The following is a 21,617-nucleotide window of genomic DNA, read 5'->3' as shown; positions in this document are numbered from 1 at the left end:
TGGCTGCAGCTCAAATAAGAGGGATCCAAATTAAAAAAAAAAAAATGCCTTCACCATCACAGTGCATGATGTTGACTAGAATTGCAGAATTGTAAACGAGAGCGTTCTCTCTTCCAAATGAGGGTTTTTGGGAAACAGCATTAAAGAAGATTGATATGTAAAAGCTTATGGTCTTGCTCTCTGTATCAGCCCCAAATATTTACTGAAGCTAGGAGAAGAAAAGACAGACTTTCCTCTTTTCTCTCCCAAACGTGTGATTGTTTAGAACTCAAGTACAACATCTGGAAGTCAGATATACAGAGAGCAATTTATGGAGTGTGAAAGATTTGAAATATTCAGTGTCCTTTAGTGGGAACTCAACTTTCTGGGGCTGCATTTTTTTTCCCCCGGCACAAAGCAGGCATTTCTGAGATCGCCTTTGCCTCCCTGAATTAAACCCTTTGTGCCTGGATCCCATAAACAATGCGCTTTTTAAACGGGAGCCCCCTCCCCGCCCCGGCCCTTTTCTCCAGCGTGGGCAGCCAATCGGCTGCGCCGAGCCGCATTGCTGGAGCACTTTCCATTCTGAGCAGCAACAACGTACTAATTTGATGCACACATGGATGCCTCGCGCACTCTGCAAATTCATCACCAGCATCTTGCATTAGTCATCTGACGGACTGCCAAGTGTTTCATTTTCTTTTCATGTGACTTTATTATTACCACCTCTCTCCTCTCTTCCAAAAAACCTCCAAAAGGCGGGGGTGGGTGGGGTGGGTGGGGGTGTAGGGTAGGGTGGGGTGGGGTGGGGGGGTGGCGGCAGCAGCGGCAGCAGGGGAGAACCCAGCAGAAATCCAGCCCTGCCCTGCTTTGCACACGAGAGCCAGTGTGGGGCTGATAACGCTGCGGATGCGTTGGTGGCCGCCTTGCAGAGCGAGACCTGCACTTAACTTGCAGCTGCCTCCCGAGCGGGGCTTCAAGATGTCCACGCCCCGGGTGACAGCCGGCGGGGCGCTGCCCTGGGCTCGGGCGGCGATGCTGAACCGCAGCCTGCAGTGAGAGCCCGCAGCCGCCGCTGCCGCCGAGCAACCTCATGGTGCCTGCGCTTTGTTTTAGTTCATCAAATTTCTCCGACTCATTAGGCACTTTGCCCCGTGCTCCTCTTCCTCCTCCTTCCGCCTCCCCGCCCCCACCCCCACCCTCCTTTTTTTTCCTTCCTGTCCCTCCACCGTGCAGCCCTAACTCTGGCTCCCGGTTCCCTTTTTGACAGTAACGGCACAGCCAACAAGATGAACGGCGCTTTGGATCACTCAGACCAACCAGACCCAGATGCCATTAAGATGTTTGTCGGACAGATCCCCCGGTCCTGGTCGGAAAAGGAGCTGAAAGAACTTTTTGAGCCTTACGGAGCCGTCTATCAGATCAACGTCCTCCGGGACCGGAGTCAGAACCCTCCCCAGAGTAAAGGTAGGGACCGCGGGCCGAGGGATGCTCGGCGGCGGTGGGGATGGATGCTCGGCGGCAGCGGCGGGGATGGATGCTCGGCGGCAGTGGAGGGGGTGCGCGGCCAGGTCGGGTCGGGGCGCCAGCGGGGGGGTGTAGGGGGGGCTGCCCCGCGCCCGCGGGAGGGAGGACCGCCCGGGGAGCCCAGCCCTGAGCAGCCCAGCTGCCCAGCTCCTCCCCACGCGCTCGCCCGCCCGCCCGCCCGCGGACAGGTGGACGGACAGGTGGACGGCGCCAGCCCGGGTCGCAGTGGGGAGGGGGGAGTAGCGGGGGCCGCGCCCCCAGGTCACTAACTCGGCGCCCCGCAGGTGCAGTGGGTGCCTCTCCGAGCACCCCAGCTGCTCAGCCTGGCAGTTCCGAAGCCAACTCTTCCTACCCCTGCCTCCCCATCATCGCTGTGCAATTACGACGGCATCTCACTCTTCCGTAGCCCGCGGGGACCTGGGGGGGTGGCCCTGAGATGCCTCCCCAATGCGTGGTGTGATACCCCCGGGTTAAGGAATAAAGGGGACACTTTGAAGAGGGACGTTAATTCTTGGGGGTTTCGATGGGGATCGTTAAGTGAAATGTGCCTCTTCGGGCGGGAAGCAGCAAGCACCCTAGTGGCCCGAGGTAGTTAGCGCACCTTCAGAAATGCTTGTGGTTTACGCCCTTAGCAGTGGGGAGATTCAAGTGTACAATCTGGTGGTTTTTGCTGCCTCCATTTTAAGGCAAGGGTGATGGGGAGAGGGGGTTTCAGTTATTAAAATAGAGACCGGAAACCTCTTTACCGGGTGGAAGCTTCTGTGTGTTGGAACCGGCCTTTGTGCGAACTAAATTTAAAATATCCTCTCGGCTGCCTACCATTTGGTCTTTGTCGCTGTTTCAACCTTGCTTGAGTATTTTTGTTCTTTCTCTGTTCTTGATTTCTTGGGCTGTCGCCCCGGGGGTGGGGGGACGTGGGGGGGACTCTCCTGTCTTTCAGTGGATCTCACACTTTCTTTTTCTCTGCACCTTGGCATTTGGGTCGCCCCAATATTTTATTTCTCTGTTGCCTCTCACGAGGGGTCCTGCAAACTCATTGTTTGGTTTGCACATATACGGTAGTTGAACACATGAGCATCAGCACATACTTTTCTCTGAGCCTCTTTCTCACTGTCAAGGCGAGGGGAGAGGAGTAAAGCATCGTTGAGACCCATGCTCCGTGACTCTGAGAAATGGTGGGCCACCTCGTGCCCTCTAGAGTTGCTGCGGTCTGATAGTACTTAGTGGGGGGACCTTTGGAGATTTTTAAGCCAGGGCTCACTTTATAAAGGTGAGGACTCCCATTCTCTGTCTCAAAATGTGTAACACTGAGAGTGTTTTCAAAATAGCTGGCTAGAATTTTGTCACCAAAAAATTGATTGTCCCGTAATTTGAAAAAAAAAAAAAATCACCTGTCTAAAATTCAGTAGGACTTAAAATGTCACAAATTGGGGGCGACGTTGAGATGTGTGTTGATGGTGTCCCTAAATCATTCACCTACACGTGTCTCCAATGGAGAAGACTAGAATTTGTTTTAATACTTAATTTTTGTGGTATAGGATGTCTTTCTCTGAGGAAAGACCCTACCATGAGCTCAACCGGAGCTAAAGAGTCATGTAATAAAGGCCATCCTGCCGTCTAGGATGACACCCACGGAGAACTAGGCCAGGGGCAGTAAACTGGTGTTTGGGGGCAGCAGCCATAGTTCACCCCAGCCTAGGAAAACATGCGTCCTGATCTCAGTTCATTCAGGATGTCCTCTGACATAGTGGCTCAAGACTCATTTATTTTTTGGCCCGATGACTTGTATTTTATTTTACACATACCTTGCCTTATCTGAGAGGCTGTGCACAGTCTGGTTCTACCATTTTCTCTTTTCCCCAGTGTTCCTCAGAGCACTGTCTTTACCACACTGTGTTCGAGACTCTATATTGTGTTAGCCTCATTCACTAGGCCTTACAAGTAACTTCATCAAAGTAGTTTGCATAAGACCAGAGTCTTGGAGGGACGAGGAGGCCCAACAGGGGAATGAACTTCTTGGAGCACGCATGCCATGCACCAGGCCCACTTTTAGGGGTCTGTTCCTTTAGTTCTTGCCAAAACCCTGAAAGTGGGTGCTGGTTGTCCCATTTTGCAGATGAGGAAGGAAATGGAGGCTGTGCATAAGTTAAGAAACAGCCCAGGGGACCCAGCTAGTGAGTAGCACAGTGGGAATTTGAACACATTCCTTCTGTCTTCATGTGCTCTGCCAACATGTGCTCATCTCAGTGTGATGAGGCCACAAACCACCTTTGTTCCGCTCCATTTCAGGGTGGGGGTCAGAGGCTTTCTCCTTTACCCAAGGGCTCCCCAAACGAAAGGAAGGAGTTCTGTCCTTCACGAGCAAGGTTGCTTTGCTACCTGCCTTTGTGTTTGGTTTTGATGCTCATGGGTTTAGATTGTACATCATTCCAACTCATGGTATCTTGGGATAGAAGTTACAGATGAAATCATTCAAATCTTACCTTTGGAAATATAGGTCAATTCCCATTACTGTGAACTCCAAATCTCACATCAAATATTGCTTGGAAGTACGTGGGCTGTCAGCCAAAGCTTGAAAGGATTTTTGTTATACAGATATCTCTGTTGTAACGGTATTTGTTGTGATGGGATTTGAGCTGTATAATGACATTCCCTTCAGAGGATTATAGCCCTTAGCCACTTGTATAGAGAGCAACAGCCACAGCTTGTCTTTACCCTCTACCTGAGTGTGCCGCGTGGTCTTTTCCCGTGCACACGTGCAGTAGGACCCCACATTTACACAGAATACAGTCATCCTGTTTTCCCAGGGCTGATGGCAAAGTCTCAGAAAGCAGAATTTGGAGGCTCCAGCTAAACACGGTCTAAATGATCTAAGTCGGGCTTTTGGAACGGCCTTGATTCATTGCCTCACTGACATCAGTGGTTCCAAGGAAAAAGACAAAATCAGGTTATTACCTAATCCAGGTGAATTAGGTTTTTCTCTAGTTTTGCAGTTGATGTTCTGTTAAGTCTTGAGGCATAAAAAACTTTGTTCTGTATTTTTAGAGCATCCTGTAAAAGTTCATGCCTTTTCCCTATTCACGTACGTGTTGACAAGGGCAGATTCTGCAGCTCTGGGGAACCCCGCTCAGTGAACTGTCCCATCGACTGGGACTCATGGAGAGGATGTTTTATTCAGTGGTTATTGGTCGAGTCTATGGGTGGTGAGGAATACGACCTAGTAGTTAAGAGCATTGGTTTTGAAGTCAGACAAGCCTAAATTCAATTTCTGGCTTTTCCACTTCTTGGGTGCCTGCCTTGGGCCTGTTACTTAATCTCATCTGAGGATGGAGACCATCCTCATAGGGTCACAGAGATGAAGTTATATGCTTTTCCCAGACCTGGAAGGTGATAGGAGCTTGTGTGGTGATGGTTACTATTGTAGTTGCTATTATTATCACTGTCCCCAAGAACTTGAAATCTAATAGGGACAATGAGGCCAGTGCTATAGGTAACAACACTATTGAAGACCGTGGGATAAGGATAAGAGAGGGAAGAGCATATCTGAACTCTGGAAGTTCAGGGACAGAATGAAGATTTAGCAGCTGTGGAGACGGGAAGATGTGGCATCTTTACCGAGTCTCAAAGAGAAAAATAGGATTTTGATAAGGAAAGACTGTTGAACCTTACAAGTGGGCGGACTGGCCTGATTGCAGGCAGGGAGGTGAGAAAGTGCAGGGCAGGTTCTGGGAACTATGAATCCTGCCAGAGTTTGAAGGAAATGTGAAATCCATGAAACGACATGGAAGGGGGAAGGTCATGACATCTGGAAATAGAGGCTAGAGCCAGTTCTAAGAAGACCTTCGTTCTCAGGCTAAAATATTAGAATTGTATTGGCTAGACGGTGGAGGCTCTGGGAGGGAGACCAGTGTGGTGTATTGGCTGAACTACATGGGGCCTGAGCAGAGATGCTGGTGGCTGTGGCTGTGGCCGTGGAGAAAGGGGTGTCCTGAGCAACACAGACATGATGGTGGTGGAAAGAAGGGGGACTTGGTAACTAAGTTGAGGCGGGGATGAGCAGGATGTCATCCTTTGCCTTCCCTGGGAGGGGTAGGAGAGCAGTCAGCAGTGGAGGGGACAACAGGGAGAAGAGTATTAAATTCAGCTTTGATCCCATTGAGTCTGCGGTGCCACAGTAGAGTCAGGAAGGATGTGGGTCACGGAAAGCCACTGACTTTTGTGGTTGGGAGGACGTTGAGAGCATTTCAGAAGAGTGGAGGTTGCGATCATGCAGGTTTACATACGGGTCTGTGAGTAGAGATGGCCCTTTCTAATGGTCTTGCCTTTTTATTTATTTTTTTATGCAAATAATAAGGTGAAGCTTTGTCTACTCAAAGCACCAAGAAGACAGGAATCAGGGTCTTTGAGGAGATAAAAAGAGTGGCTGAAGAACCATGGGAAAGGATAAAAGGAGGCCCCGTTTAATACGGCAGAACAGTTAGAAGGAAGTAACGACAAGCAAATTTCAGTCTAATGGAGGGAACTAGACAATACAGATGCCCTTTTCTTCTCAGTAGACAGCTCACTCCTGAGAAGGCTGGTGGAACGGAAGACATAAGGAGAATGGAAAAGATTTAAAACAACTGTTCTGGAAAACCCAGTACTTCTCCCATCAGAGGCCCCATTACCTTGGATGGCATGGGTTGATAGCTGGGAGGGCCCTCCCTGGTGGTTGTGGTTCTGTGAGTGAGCACAGAAACGGGATCACCTGTTGCCGGAGAGGACCTGGACAGGTGTGGGGGGAAGGTCAGGAAGGGTGGTCAGTGTGTTGGAATGTTCTCTGCGACCTTAGGTAGGGAAGCTGATCAAGGCACAGGAGGGGTGGCTCTTGGTCTAGGGTTGGCAATCACGAACGAGGTCCAGGCCAGGAGGTGGCAGGTACAGAAGGTTGTGTTCATTGAGCCAAGACTCTGGGCCTCTACGTGTTGGTACGTGGTGTTCCTTGGATCATGGCTCTCTTGATATCTCTCTTCTAATCATAACTATAACCCAGGATCACAGCACCCTGAGAAAGCATGCTCTGTGATGAACGCTAGTTCCATTCTGCTAAGCTCAAATGTTAAATATTATCATTGAACATCATTGAGTTCACTGTTACTTGGATTTTACAGGAAGGAAAACTGAGGGCTCTGTGCTCAGTAATTGAATGAAATCACTTAACATTTGAAATTGGAGGATGGCCTCAGGCCCTGGGTCCTGACTTAAGGCCTCATTGATCACCTCTCCTCCTCCCTCCCTGCCTTCCTCCCTCCCTGTTTCTCTCTCCCTCTTTCTCTCGCTCTCTCTCCCCCTCCTTCCCTCCCTCTCTGCAACTTCTCACCCAAAAGAGAGCTAGAAACGGGAAGTGGTTTGTGTCGACTATCACTACGTGCCACAGGCCTGAAGAACAAAACTTCCTTTTTTCTTGAAATGTGCTCGGAGGTCATGGCATAAGAGCTGTGCAGCTGTGGCTCTTGAAGTGCCTAGAGCCCAGAGTGTTCTGGGTGGAACAAAAATGAAACTCAGGGCTCCTCTGGGAAGAGTTCTGCAGTTTCACAAGAGCAGCGTCGTGGGGGGGGGGGGGGGGGGGCAGCTGCCATTTCATCTTCTTGCTGGTCAGACTGCAGTTGGCCAGGTAGACAGCAGCTCGCCCTGATCCCCTGGAACCTGGACCCTGAGCCCCTCCCTCACTGCCCGTCCACCAGGACAGACTGGGAGTCACTGCTTCCCTTCCGAAAGCCTCTACTTCAGTCTGCAGGCCTTCATTAATAAAATCGAAGTTTGCTCTCGTTTTCTTCATTTCAGAATTTGACAGGAGGACCGCCCCCAGTCCAGAAGGTTCTCCTGTGTTAGGGTAGTATGAGACCCGGCCCCAGAACCTGTAAGAGACTTAGAACTATTTATTGTCTCAAGCTCGTTCAGAGAATGCGTCTCACTTTCCTTCATCCTCACGGGGCAGTGTTACACCTGCCTACAGATCGTATATTCAGTCAGGACAGGTGGGCATGCTGGTGGTATAGTCTGAAGAGAGGTGCTCTCTTACTGAACTTTAACCTTTAAAATGTGAAAGGCTTGCAGAGAACACCTTTGACCTTTTTAATGGAAGGAATCCCATGGGAGGGCTGCGGTGGGAGCATTTCCATGTTGCATCCCTCTCCTTTCTCCTTACTCATGTCAGAAACTTCCTGTAAGTACCGGAAATGGACTTGGAACCTGCAATATTTAAGCGAGGTCATCTCAAAATCCGTAAATGAGAAAGAATTCGAAATGCAGGAAGACGAAGAATCAATTTTACATTTCAGCACATACAAGTCAGGATAGGATTTCTGCCCTAAATCTCTCGGAAACTAGGGTTGCTGCCCTAGATTTTCTGGGCCAGCCCCAGTTTTGGTAGTGCTGTCTCAACGGCCCACAGGAAGGATCTTTCATCCTGAATTAATTTTACGTTAACAGAAATCACTGTGTAACTTCCTGTGACATCTTTCCATTGTTGGCTGACTGAGATCCTACAGGATAAATGTAAAATGCAGTCAGAATTTTTATATTCATGCAGGCAGGGATCCTTATCACCTCCCTGTGAGAGGGGGGGTCAGTAGTTTTATCATATGGCTGTATGAAGGACTTAACAAATCATTTTTTTTTACATGGAGTTGTAAATAATTCTGATTCATACAGACTAAACCCACAGCACTAATTGAGATGAATTTTTTTTTAAATGTTAAATTAGCCTCCTTTGAGTTATAGTGAGAAGGAATCCCTTTCAATACCCCCTACTCTGATGCTGAGACTGGACCATGCCTGTCCTAGCCCAGCTCTGAATTTCTGTCACTTATATCAAAGGACAGATAATATCTGTCCTGGGCATATTTTGATCCTTACATCCTTGGAGAGAAAAAGAGGAAGAAAAGGAAGGGAGGAGACACAGGGGACACACACAGCCAATATCAAAGAAGAAAAGAAATTACTTAAGGTAGCTTCTAATCGTTTTGTTTTCTTCTCCTCTGTTTGGGACATCAGCTGGTCCCCAGTCATCTTGTCCCTAGGAGATTTGCCTTTCTGGAATTAATGTAGCCAAAGAATAAAGAAAACAGGCTCTGGATGAAAGGAGAATGGATTTTTTTTTTTTTTTGGTAGAAATTTGCATGAAAAGTCAGCCCAGAGCTCCATGGCTTACATCTGTTGGGATCCCTCCAACACGTGTCACAGGTTGACTAAAACAGCTAAATCTAGATGATCTCACAATTTGCATTTCCCAGTGAGTGCATGTGTAGTTTGCCTGCATAGACGTCTTATCTGCCTTTTTATGTGCCCCCAATCAGATTTCTCCACATTAGACCTGCTCTCTCATCAGTTACACAAGTGAACCACCCTGGCTTACCATACTGTGGGTCATTATGAAACCGGTCTTTGGAAATGAGAGGTCCAGTTTCCCAGCCAGAAAGAGAGTACTTTCTTAGGGTGGTGCTGTGAGTTTCTCTGAAACACATGTGCGTGGGCCTGAGAGTTGGTGTCGCATGACCTACCCTCCCTTACTCGCTTCCACTCCAAAGACCCCAGATGATCAGGCAATCGGGTTGAAAGATTGGCTTGCTTTCTTCTTCAAGCTTTGCTTCTAATCAGAATTTATCGTTAACCATAGTTAGGCTATTGTTTAGAAGTGTTTAGAATGCTGGCATGAAAAATATAAAGTCATTACATGCCATGTGAAAAAATGTATTGTCTTTCATAATTCCAACCATGGTGAAATGTACAATGCTGGTAGTAGAGCTACAACCCTTTTTCCTGTGTTCGTGGATTCTTTTAAGGACTGAATCTTCTTCTTGGACATATGGCCCCAGATGCTAACAAGATTTAGGCACGAGGTCCCCGATTCTTTGTTCCTAGTCCAAACTTCACTGATCCTGAGATTATCCGTTCACATGCTTTCTCTTCAAATATTGGCTTGCCCAAACCCCTTACAAGACCCGCTCTCCCTCCAGACATAAATGTCCCAGGATGTGCCACTATGAATAAATGTACAACAATCATATAACCTTCCAACCATTGGAAACTAAAAAAAAAAGATGAAAAGAGAATTGGCCAAATGGGAAAACATAGAAGGTGGGCTAAGATAATATGATTTAGCAACAGACTGATGTGGGTTTTCATAGTGTGGTAACAAAAAATGATGGATGATAGTATGTTGGCTTTTAGGACACTTGGTCAAGAGAATTGGAAATGTTCTGACCCCTACTGTAAAATTCAGTGGAAAATTGGACATTAGGTATCTCAGCGATACATTAGGTGTCACACTAGAGAGACTTGCAGTGAACTAGACCAATTATATGTATTAAAGAATCAGGGCCTTCCAGTGTGTGAGGGTATTTTCCAATCTACTTTGGCGAGCACATGTGATGGGGAAGGGAACACAGAATAAAGGCATCCGTGGCATGATGAATTATGAGAACATGGATTTCTCAAGGCAGGTAGGCAGACACATAGGTAGCAGCACAGAAGCAGATTTCGCTGCAGATGGAAAAGAGCTAGTTAGCTGAACAGGGCCAGGTTATAATGGTAAAAACTAATGGGTCTGGGAGACTGGGGACAGCAATTGAGACACCACAGGAATAGGTATTAGGATCAATATTTTTTCACTCTCTATGTAAATTACTGAGAAAGATGCCCCTAATCCAGTTTCCACATTTGGGCATTAATTCAAATTGGAGAAACCCGATCAGAGAAATATACTTTGGACAGTGATCAGTTGGAAGAATAAAGAAATGTAATTTCTCTATTTCCATTAGGGGGATCATAAATTGGAATCAGAGATGAATTAAAGGATTGAAAAGGGAGTATCCACTTATCACACTCCTTGATTAACCCAGAATCTGATCATTATAAAGTATTTTGGGGTATGTTAGGCCTTAAGTCTAGGGAGGGTGAGTCCTGCAACCAAACACATATGTGGCTGGACATCATAGTGATCCTTGAGGGTCATCTGCAGTGTACAGAGTCTCTTGCCAGCTCAGCCTGTGAATTGCTGTTCTTTTGTTGCTGCCTTTCTAGTTTCGGGTAGGAAAAAAAAAAATTTTTTTTTTTTAAACTCCTATAGTTTAAGGGGAACTGCATCACAAACACTAAAGGGACATAATCATAGGGTGGAGGGCACAAGAAACAATGCCTCTGGCAAGTTCAAGGTCAAAATGGCCCCCCGAATGCTAAACATTACCAAGTGATAAGGAACAGGTAATCCACCACCTGGCACAAAGAACTTTTTCGCTCCTCTATAGACCACTGTGCCCAATAGCAGGAAATGGTATTGAAGATGCATCAAGGAGATGGAGGCCTTCCAGAGGAGAGCAGCGTGAATCGCAGAGGTCTAAGAAGGTGAACCCATATGGAAAGGTCCAGGAGGTTAACTTAAAAGGCCTGAGAGCATTGAGTCACAAGAATGAAAAGGGAGGAAGGCTGTAGCAAAACATAAAAAGAGAGGGATTGTGCTCTCAAAAAAGAGAGAGAGAGAATATGATTGAAGTTTTGAAGATGCTGAAGTGCAGAGTAAGGCTATATATAGATAAGCTCTTTCAATTAATGCTAAACCCCTGGATTCTGCTGCTCAGACTTAAAATGTTGGCACAGCAGCAAAGTGTAGAGTTTGAGCCAAACTTGGACACAGAAGAGGTGGTGAACTTAGAACATGATGAAAGTTACAGAGATGGCGAGCCCGCTAACTCACAGCCCCAGGAGTGGACCTCTGGCCGGTGCTGTCATGAGGCCTCACGCCTGGCCCTTTTGTAGCAGGGATCTGGGGCCTCAAAATCCCTGGATCCCATTTCATGTAGACCAGAAGAGATGAACGATGTGGCCCAGAGAGCTAACAAAGTGTTTACCAAAGCACCATTATGGGCAATAAACATTTATTGGCGCCTACTGTGTGCGAGACATTGAACTCAATGCCGGGAATAGAAAGACGAGCAGGGCATGTTCTTTGCCCCAGAAGGAGAGAAGGAAATGAACAGTATTAAAGGCAAGATGGCCATAAGTTCTTTGGAAGTGTAGACTCAACTTTGGATTCAGCGGTGTCCATTTTGTGCGTGGGAGCATTGTCTCTCACGGGAAGTACACTCAGGTGGCTCCATGTGCAGAAAATCCTGTGCTGTTTGTATGATAAAGACGAAGAGAGAGAGAGTTAGGGGAACCCAAGGTCATGTGCTAGAAGGAGCCCAATGTTTATCTTCTCAACAGCGTACGCCTATGTCCTCTTTCCCTTTTTCTTCATCTTTTGTTCTCCTCCTCCTTTCTCTTCCCTGTTGGCAGTTGAGGACAAGAAGAGGCTAAAGTTGCCACTAAATGATCCTTCTGGGTGGTTCTCCATAAAATGCAAAGATAAGCAGTTTTCTGCCTTCCTGTAGCAGAGCCCAGACACGGATGATGTGTCAACTGGCCCTCAGTACCCTCTTTCCGCGTAACGTCTTCGACACAGGGTCCTTTGGAAGGATGTCTGGCCCCTACTTGATGGATCTGCATCTAGTTGATGCTAACGAGTCACAAATAGTCTTATTCTTTGTAGGAGGTATGTGTGTGTGTATACTTGTATTTGTACACTTGGATGACACACCTACATTTGTTTTGAACTTCGTGGTGACACAAAGCTAATTTCTTCAAACCCCATTTCTTCAGGTGGATGTGTTACTGCCTACGTGGTAGACCACTGAGGAATAAATTATTCATAGAATATTGAATGTAAAGGGCCTCGTGCAGTGCCTGGCATATGGTGGCAAGTGGATAAAGAAGAGTGAGTAGCATATAGTAGCTAGAGTACAAGAAGACGGGGATGAAAAAGTGGTCATGGCATCCAGACTTTGTAAACTCTGTGCTTTAGGAAGGCTTTTCAACATGTTTTGTGAACAGGGGGCACCTGGATGGCTCAGTGGTTGAGCATCTGCCTTCGGCTCAGGGCATGATCCTGGGGTCCCGGGATCGAGTCCTCCATCAGGCTCCCCGCAGGGAGCCTGCTTCTCCCTCTGCCTGTATCTCTGCCTCTCTCTGTGTGTCTCTCATGAATAGATAAATAAAATCTTAAAAAAAAAAATTGTGCCTAGAAACCTTCTAATGCTTCTTCCTCAGCTAGTTTGCTAGGAAATATCATACATGATTTAAATCAACATTTTATGGGGAAAGAAAAGGGCATGGTAGAGGGGGCAAGGGGAGGGGTCTTCAGTAAAAACCCGGATCTCTGGGGAAAGAGTATGAATGTTGGCAAAACAAATATTTGGAACTCTATAGAGGGCCTCCTATAGATTCCAAGCCTAAGTAATTATTCAGAATTCTTGATCCTCATGTCCTGGCCTCGAGGACAACGGGCTCTTTCAGAATAATTGTGTCTGATTATCTTGCTTTGGCCCAAATTTCCATGGACTCTGGATAATAACTGTAGGCCTTACGTCATATTGCTCGGCACATTGGACTGTGTTTAATATTGAGACACATTGTAGTCATTGACACCAGCATAGTACAGAGTCTGCAACCCAATAAAGTGGTGACCTTCCTATTTTTTCACTTTCTGGGCTGCCGCTTAGATTCCCCTTTAAGTCAAGTTAGTTGGTGTTTGTATAGCTGAGTGTCTGGTTTTTGTTTGTTCACGTTTGTGTGCGTGAATTGTTGGTAAAGAATTTTCAGTTGCTCAAAAGGGGACCTGAACCCAACTGTTTGTATGGGTTTAAAAAAAAATCAGTGGGAAGCCTTGCCTAATTTATACATCCCTTGCCATGCAGGAAACGTACCTCTCCTTTGCACCTCCCACTTCCTTAAGGCTGGGGGGAGACAGATCAACTTAGTTTCACTCCCTAGATTAAATAAAAAACATCAACGACAAGACAACAAGCAGGGTTTTCGTTTCATAAGTGGCCTGTAGGAGGTTCACGAGTTGTCCGGGCAGATAGGACACTTTGACTTTGAAATAAAGGACCACTGTGTTTGCCCTTTCTCTTTGGGATTGAATGATAACTAGTGCTTTTGGGGCAAGACGGCGAATCATTAGCCAGGAAAGGTGGAAGAGGGCCCTTTCTCCGCCGGCCCTGCCCGCAGCCGGAGAGGGGGTTGCAGGCAGGTGCATTCGGCCTCAGTTCCCAAGTGAGCTCCCTGTGTCCCTGGGGGTGGTCCTCGAAGTGGCTCCATAAGCCAAAAGCTGCGTTTGGAAAGCCTTGCATCCCAGCAGTTATCCCAGTGAGAAGACCTCTAAGAAGCATTTCGAGATGCTTCCTTAAGGGGGTTAGACGGATCGGTAAATATAAAGTAGCCCTCTTGGAACTGCTCATGCTACCTGCCATCCTCTCCCTGGCCTGCTTCCCACGCCACCGAGCATGCAACCTGGCTCGGCAGAACCAGGGAACGCGATTTCCAGGCTCAGGCCTCCGTCCTCTTTGCCAAGCACGCTGCTGAGCGTGGTGCTCCCTTTGTGAAGTGGACATCTGTCTAATGGGAACTGGATTGTGACCACCGGTTCATTTTACGCAGGCCACCGTACAGCTGCCAGATGGTGGCGGGGCTTAGCTATTTTGCAAGTCCAATACGGGTGATGTGCCACCCCGGAGGCGGAAGATCGGGGGGCCAGGGGTGGGGGGGGAGTCCCGCCACCAAGCCCGCATCCCCACAGAGACAGTGCCTCCAAGAGCCCAGGCTTTGCTCTAATCTCCCTGAAGGAAGACTTAAGGTAATGAATAAATTCAAGGCACATTTTGAAAATCAGGTCTTTGGGGGGGGTTTCCTCACCCCTAATTGTTGGCTAATCTGTACTTAGGAGGAACAGTTTTTAAGTGGGACATGTCAGGCTTTGGCGCCACAGATTAAACTCCAAGGCACATACAACTGTGACAGCTTAGGAGGCCTCAGGAAGAGTGTGCATCAGACGGCAGAGCTGGATCGCTGAGCCCCGACTGGTGGGTAGTCGGGGAGGCCGGCCTCCTCTCTCCAGGGCCCCCAGAAGATGCGAGAGAGGCCTGCTCTCCGTGCCTTGCTCCTTGCTTGCCTTAGCTGAAGAGCTGCGCGCGGATTTGTAAAACTGGTGGTCGGACTGCCCTAGCAACATGAAATGCCATGTTGACACATATTCCATTACATGTTCGTGATGAAAACGCTCTATTTTTAGAGCACTTCAAAGGGAGGAAACCGTTAAGCCCTGTCGCATCCTCTCTTGCCCACCACCCCCACCACCACCAGCCACTTCCACCGCTGCCCCAAGCAGATCCCACCCCCATTTTATAAAAGAGGAACCTGAGACAAAGATTAAGTGATATTTTGAGCAAGGCTGATAATGCCAGGGAAGATTGCCGATCTGGCCTTAAAATCTAACACATCCTTCAGAATAATTTTTATAATGCTTCTACTTCTTTCACCTAGACCATGTGGGTTCCATATGACCTTACATCTAAGCCTTAATATTGAATGTGGAGTTCAAAAGACAATTTAGTCTCCCATTTGCTTCCCTGGCATTCATTCAAATAAAAATAGGCACATAATGCCGCACCGTAAAAATTAAAGCCCCAGGCACACTTTGAAAATCTTGGAGAATTTATAATGCTTATTTTCATAATTATCTTTCATGCAACTAGCACACATTTACTTGGTAGAAGTCTGTTTCTTTTCTAATCCCTAAAACTGCTGGGCCTAGCTCAGCACTTGGCATGAGAGGGGCACTCAGAATTAGCTGCAGATTGAATGGGTGAGGGAAATACTCCATCTCTCCGATCCAACACTGACTTACCTTTTTTTTTTTTTTTTTCCAGAGTTACTGCTGAGAAGCAGAGAGGCTTTTATTCATTCTTAGAAAGTGTTTTAAGAGCCTCATGTGCCAGGCAGGGTGCAGTGTGGTGTCCTGGGGATGCGGAGATGGAAGGTGTGGCCCACGTCCACTGGGAGCTCAGAGTCTGGTGGGGGGCACGGTGGGGTGGGGGGGTGTCCAGGAGGTGTGCTCTTCTGAAACAGAAACCTTTCACTCCACCCCTGGGGATGACTGCCCCCAAGTCACCTCTGTCAGCACCCCCAAGTATACCGGGCTGAGGTGTCCCTATTCATTATTAGCCTGCTTAGGACTCTCAGTAATGTGGTGTCAAAAGGAAAAAAAAAAAAAGACAAGCTAGTGAAAGAGTACCATAAATTGTAAAACTGTACAGGTGTGAGATGCGATGTCTAGGTGTGTGCTTTTCCTGGTGTAGGCTTGTCTCCATGCCGTGTTTTGCTTTTGCTCACCCCTTCCCACCAAATAAAATGCCAGCTTCCAAGAAAGCGCTGCTGGAATTGGACAGTGGTAGAGTCAGAAAGGCAGCGTGTATCATTTTTTCCCCATTTTCCATGTCCATACGTAAATGCATTGTACATGTTTTAAAAAGAACTTTATTGTGAAGAATTTTGAGCATATGCAAAAGCAGCCTGAATAGTCTAAGGACCTCCACTGGCCAATTACTTCTGTAACCATCAACCCATGATCCATCGTGGTGTTTTTTTTTTTTTTTAATTCAATTAATCAACACAGTGTATTATGACTTTCAGAGGTAGAGCTGAGCGATTCATCAGTCTTATATAATACAAAGTGCTCATTTCTGACCCACATCTCCAGGCCACTTGGTTTGTGACTAAGAGCAGGTTCTTTGGCACCTCCGTGCCTCGGGTTCCTCGCCTGCAGAATGGCTCTGATGGTTCCTCGGGTTTGCTGAGCACCTGCCTGTAGTGAGCCGTTCCTAGGCCCCGCCTGCTCTCTCCTAGAGCCCTGACGTTCAGAGAGGTTGGGTGGGCCCTTGGGTCTCCTGCCAGCGACCCCTCTGCAGACAGCCTGCAGCCCCAACAAGCTGGCCTCTCAGTAAAAGCAGGATCAGTCCTCGGTAGTACTAACCGAACAACGCCTTGGTATTTATGCTGAGTACCTGGCTGTATGAAGGGTTACAGTAGTACAGCGTGACCCCACGCGTGCTCACAACAGTCCTGGGGCGCAGATGGCATGTAGCAAGCCTGTGATACAGCCGAGAAAAGTCAGGTGGCAGGTGGGGGAATTCGGACCTAAGTAGTTTGTCCTGAGAACCCGTGCTCCTGCATGCCCCGCGTCAGGGGCTCCTTACAGCCCTCTGGGTGCGTCTCTATTCTTGGTATTTCTTATTATACTGAAGTCACCTGTTTCACTTCAGAAGGCGCTGCGTTTTTGAATGCCCCTCTGGAGTGGGAGCTGCCTTTGACGGCTCTGTATGCCTGCCATTGACCCAGCAGGTAACCAACAGGTGCTTAATAATGTTTGTTGGCCCATACTGAATTCATCCCTGAGCACTCCTTGGAATTTCGGCTCCCGTCTGTTTCCTCTGCGTAGACGTGTTATTTCTTCTTCCCAATTCCGATTGTGTCTATGCTGGCCTTTCAAAGGTTAGCACAAATGCCATTTCATTCATAAAAGCTCCTTCTGGACACCCCGTTGGAGTAATGTCCTCTCCATTCTGGAAATCCCTGTGGCACCCTGTCTCCCTCCTCCCCCCTCACCCCCCACCCCCACCCCCCCCACCCCCCGCCATGCACAAGGCTCCCTGTTTCATGCTGTAGTTGGGTGTGCGCTGGTCTTACTGAACTGGAAGCTCCTGGCAACTGGGGGCTGTTTTAGTCCATTGGTGCACTTCACAGAACCTCGTAGAACTTCTTTAATACAGGCCCTTAGAACTATCCTAGACATGGGTTGGGTGAGTGATTGCAGAACAAATTAAGAGAAAGGAATCCTTTTTCCTACCAGCTTAGTCCACCTTTCCGCCCCCCTCTCCTTTTCCTTTTCGTGGCACATTGATATAGAGTGCCCCGCTGCATTCCTGGTTTTGAATCAGCTGGTGGGCACTCTATGGAGCATGAAAAAATATTGTTTCAACCGAAGCAACGGAAGTAAGAGAATCATTTTAGGGTGTCACTGTAGTGTGAAAAGCTTTGACATTTAAAATACAATAAGGAAGGAGGAAAGCAGTTCACTCTGTAGCTCCAGTCTCCTGCCGGCACCGGCTCCGAGCCCTCTGCGCAGCGCGCGCTCACCTGAATCCCCGCCAGACTTCCAGATGTTTCCTTTGGCTCCTTTGCGAAGAGCCACATTGCAGTTCTCAGGAACAATTCCATCCTGGCAGGGACCGGCGAAACAGGGAGTGGGGCCGCAAACGGAGAAATGACTTCATAGGTCTTACCCGTTTCTAGTTTCTTCGGTCCTGGGGTGCACAGGGCCTGTCCCCTCCGCGTGTTCGTACAGCCCTTGAGTCACGGAGCGCCAACACACACGGCGCCTTTGTACGAGGCTGTGAAAGCTCCATGTCGCTGAGTGCAGTTTTGGAACTCGGTGAGATGAGGACCTGGTGGGTTTTGCCTCTGGTTGTGAGCCTAGAAGTTCCCTGAAGGTCACATGCTAGGTGAACGGACCTCTTCCAGGGTGGGGTGTTTTTTTTCTTCCCTCTGGGGCCCAGAGTATAACACAGAAGAAAACGTACCCACCCAAGAGGGATGAGGGAGGGGTGTGAAGTCGAAGAAGAGGATGGAGCATCCCAAGGCAGGGGCTCTTGCCTCCTTGACTTCTAGCCTGAGGTTTTCAACTAACCCTTGAGGGGCACCTGGGTGGCTCAGCGGTTGAGCATCTCATCTGCCTTTGGCTCAGGGCGTGATCCTGGGGTCCTAGGATCGAGTCCTGCATCGGACTCCCTGCAGGGAGCCTGCTTCTCCCTCTACCTGTATCTCTGCCTCTCTCATGAATAAATAAAACCTTTAAAAAATAAAAATAATAAACTTCCCCTTGGGATGAGCTGTCCCGCCGGCCCACATCATGCCCACAACTTGATTGCACCTGCTCTTCTGCCGCTTGTCCCCGTTTCTGTTGACGGTTTCTGTCAACAGAACACCTCACTTTCTGTCATCCAAGCTCCAGAACTTGGGCACTCGATGCTATTGTGTTCTTCCAGCCATTTTTTTTCCATTCCTCCCCCCGCCCACTGCCATCTGTACCACCTTCTTAGAGTCTTGTGTGTAGCCCAACAGCCTTCCAGAAGCATCATCAATGGAAAATACTCTTGACTCTACTACAAGTGTAAAATTTGGTTAAGTGTTAATGTGGATGCACCTCTGGAGCCCTCGCCACAAGGACAGTGACATCTTCTTCACCCCTAGCAACTTCCTTTTTTTCGCTCTTGATCCCTTCCTTACCCTGACCCCCACAGGCAGGCAGCCAGAGATGATTTCTGTCGCTGTTTCTAGTTCCTGGAATTCGTGTGATTACAGTCCTCCAGCATATGCCATTTTCTGGCCTGAGGTCTTTCACTCAGCATAAGTATTTCAAGATTCAGTATCAGCACTTCAAGCCCATCAGTACTTTGTGTTAATGGCCAAGGGACATTGAGTCGGATGGATTTACCACTGTCTTTCAGTTCACCTTTGGGTGGTTTCCAGGGGTGTTTTGTTTTGTTTTGTTTTGTTTTTTTACTGTTCACAAATGAGGCTGTGACCCTTCATGAACAAATATTTGTGTGCTTCTGTTTCTCTTGGAAACATCTAGGGGTGGAACGGCTGAATCGTATGGTAGGTGTATATTTGACTTTATAAGAAACTACCAAACTATTTTCTCAGACGATGGTACCATTTTGCGTTCTCACCAGCAGCGTAGAAGTCCCAGTCCCTTTGTCGTGGTGTCGCCAACACTTGGTATAATCAGCGTTTCTAATTTGAAACATTCTAAATAGGTGTTTATTGGTATACGTCATTATGGTTTTAATTTTCATATGACTGAAGACACTCATCTCTTCATGTGCTTATTTGACACTCACATTTCTTCCTGGTGAAGTGCCAGTTCAGATATTTTGCCAGTTTTCTAATTGGGTTTCCTTACTGTTGAATTTTGAGAATTACCTACTCTGTATACAAGACCCTCACCAGACCCATGTTTTGCAAATGCTTACTGCCCATCCTCTTGTCTTTCCAGTCTCTTAACACTTATTTTAAAAAGCAGATTTTAATTTTGATGAAGTTTTATTACTGTGTTCTCTTACCGGTGATACTTTTGGTTTTTTATCAAAGAAAACCTAACTCACAGTCACATACGCACACATAAAAGGCAGTTTTACTTCCTTTCCAGTATAGGTGTCTTTTTTTTTTTTTTTTCCTTGCCTGCTTGCGCTGGCTAAACACTCCAGGGCAGAATTGAGTAGAAGCGGTTAAGAATGGACATAATTATCATGTTTTTGTTCCTAGAAGAAAATCATTCTGTCTTTTACCATTTGGTATGATATAAGCTGTAGGTATTTCATATATGCCCTTTATCAAGTTGAGGACATTTCCTTCTGTTCCTGTTTCACTGAGAATTATCATCAGTAATGGATGTTGAGTTTTGTCAGTTGCTTCTTCTACATCTGTTGAGATGATCCTATGGCTTTCTTTTTTAGTTCATAAATTTGGTGAATCACACAGATTGATTTTTGATGTCAAAGTAGCCGTGCGTTGCTGGGAAATAATCCCATTTTATCATGAGGTGCAGCCCTTATGGGATTCGTTTGTTCCAATTTTACTCAGAATCTTTGCTTCTGTGTTCAGGAGGAATATTATTAAGTGATTTTCTTCTAATTTCTTCAGCTGATTTTGGTTTGATGTAATCCTGGCCTCATGAGTGACTTGGGAAGTATTCCCTCCTTTTCAATTTCCTGGAAATGTTTGTGTTGAGTTCTGTTATTATCTTCTTAAATGTTTGGAAGAATTCATGCAGAGGTCATCTGGGGTTCAAGTTTTCTTTGTGAGAAGGTTTTTAAGCACATATTCAATTTCTTTAGTATAGTAGACATATCTGTAATAAATGTATGTATATATGTGCCTGTATGTACCAATAAGTCTGTTTAGGTTATATGTTTCTTGTTGAGTTTCTCTCCTTCAGAGAATATGTCTGTTTCATCTAAATTGCCGAATTTATTGGCATAAAGTATTCTTTTATCCCTTTAATATCTGTAGAATCTATAGTGATGTCCCCTCTTTCATTTCTGATATTGGTTAATTATGCTTTCTCTCTTTTTTTCCTTCAGCTGGCTAAAAATGTCTCGATTTTACTTGTCTGCTCATGGAACTAGCCTTTGGTTTTCTTGGTTCTTTTTGTTTGCTTTTGTTTATTGATTTCCACTTAGATTTTTATTCCTTGTTTGCCTTGGGTTTAATTTGCTCTCATTTTTCTGGTTGTTTAAGGTGGAATTGAGGTCATTGATTTGAAATCTTTGTCCTTTCTTGATGACCACTTTTAATACTTTTCTCCTAAGTACTGCTTTACCTACATCTCACAAATTTTATGTGCCGTGGTTTCATTTTCAACCAGTTCTAAATACTTTCTAAGTTCCTTTTTGATATCTTCTTTGACCTATAGGTATTCAAATATGTCATTTAGTTTCTAAACATTTGAAGAGTTTTCAGAGGCTGTTTTTTTTTTTATTGATTTCTGATTCTGTTTCATCGTGGCCAGGGAACATAACATCACTTGAATGGCTTGAAGACTTTGAAAGTTATTGAGAATTATTGGATGCCCCATGATATAGCCTGTCTCGGTAAATGTTCCATGTGTGATTGAAAATCGATATGATGTTGTTATTAGACTGAATGTTCTACAAATGTCAGTTTGGTTGATAGTGTTGTAAAAATATTCTGTATCCTTACTGATTTTCTATATCCTCATTCCATCAATTATTCAAAAAAAAAAAGGCTGTTGAAATCTCTAAATATTATTGTGGATTTTTCTGTTTATCCTTTCAGTTCTATCATTTTTTTGCTTTATGTATTTGGCAATTATCTTACTCAGTGCATAAATGTTTAGCATTTTTAATGTCCTCTTGATGAATTGACTCCTTTATTATTTTGAAATAATCTTGATTACTCTTCGCTTTGAAATCTACTTTGAATAGGTATCAATATAGCCACTCAAGTTTTCTTTTAACAAGTGTTGTAATGGTTTTCCTCCATTCTTTCATTTTTAACCTATTTGTACGTTCATATTCACAGTGAATTTCTTGTGAACAGCCAACACTTGGATCTTACTTCTTTGTAAATCTTTGTAACAAGTTTTGCCTTTTAATTGAAGTATTTATTTCATGAAC

At 46.3% G+C, this 21,617-nt stretch overlaps 1 protein-coding gene across 20 annotated transcripts in view; it reads left to right on the top strand.

Moving 5' to 3' along the window:
* Positions 1-21,617, top strand: part of CELF2 (CUGBP Elav-like family member 2) — an 815,242-nt gene that overhangs the window by 652,427 nt on the left and 141,198 nt on the right. For 16 of the 20 annotated variants that reach the window (XM_072825857.1, XM_072825847.1, XM_072825851.1 and 13 more), the window contains one exon: positions 1,250-1,446. In XM_072825857.1, the coding sequence (XP_072681958.1) occupies positions 1,269-1,446 (178 nt within the window). In that variant the 5' untranslated portion in view covers positions 1,250-1,268. Of the gene's footprint in view, positions 1-836; positions 1,076-1,249; positions 1,447-21,617 lie in introns of those variants that run through there. The other 4 variants (XM_072825866.1, XM_072825865.1, XM_072825858.1 and 1 more) reach the window with 3 other exon arrangements.

The sequence above is a fragment of the Canis lupus genome, chromosome 5, assembly GCF_048164855.1.
Source record: "Canis lupus baileyi chromosome 5, mCanLup2.hap1, whole genome shotgun sequence".
Classification (NCBI taxonomy): Eukaryota; Metazoa; Chordata; class Mammalia; order Carnivora; family Canidae; genus Canis; species Canis lupus.
The sequence above is the reverse complement of the archived record's forward strand: the minus strand, read 5'-3'. Positions and strand labels throughout refer to the sequence as shown.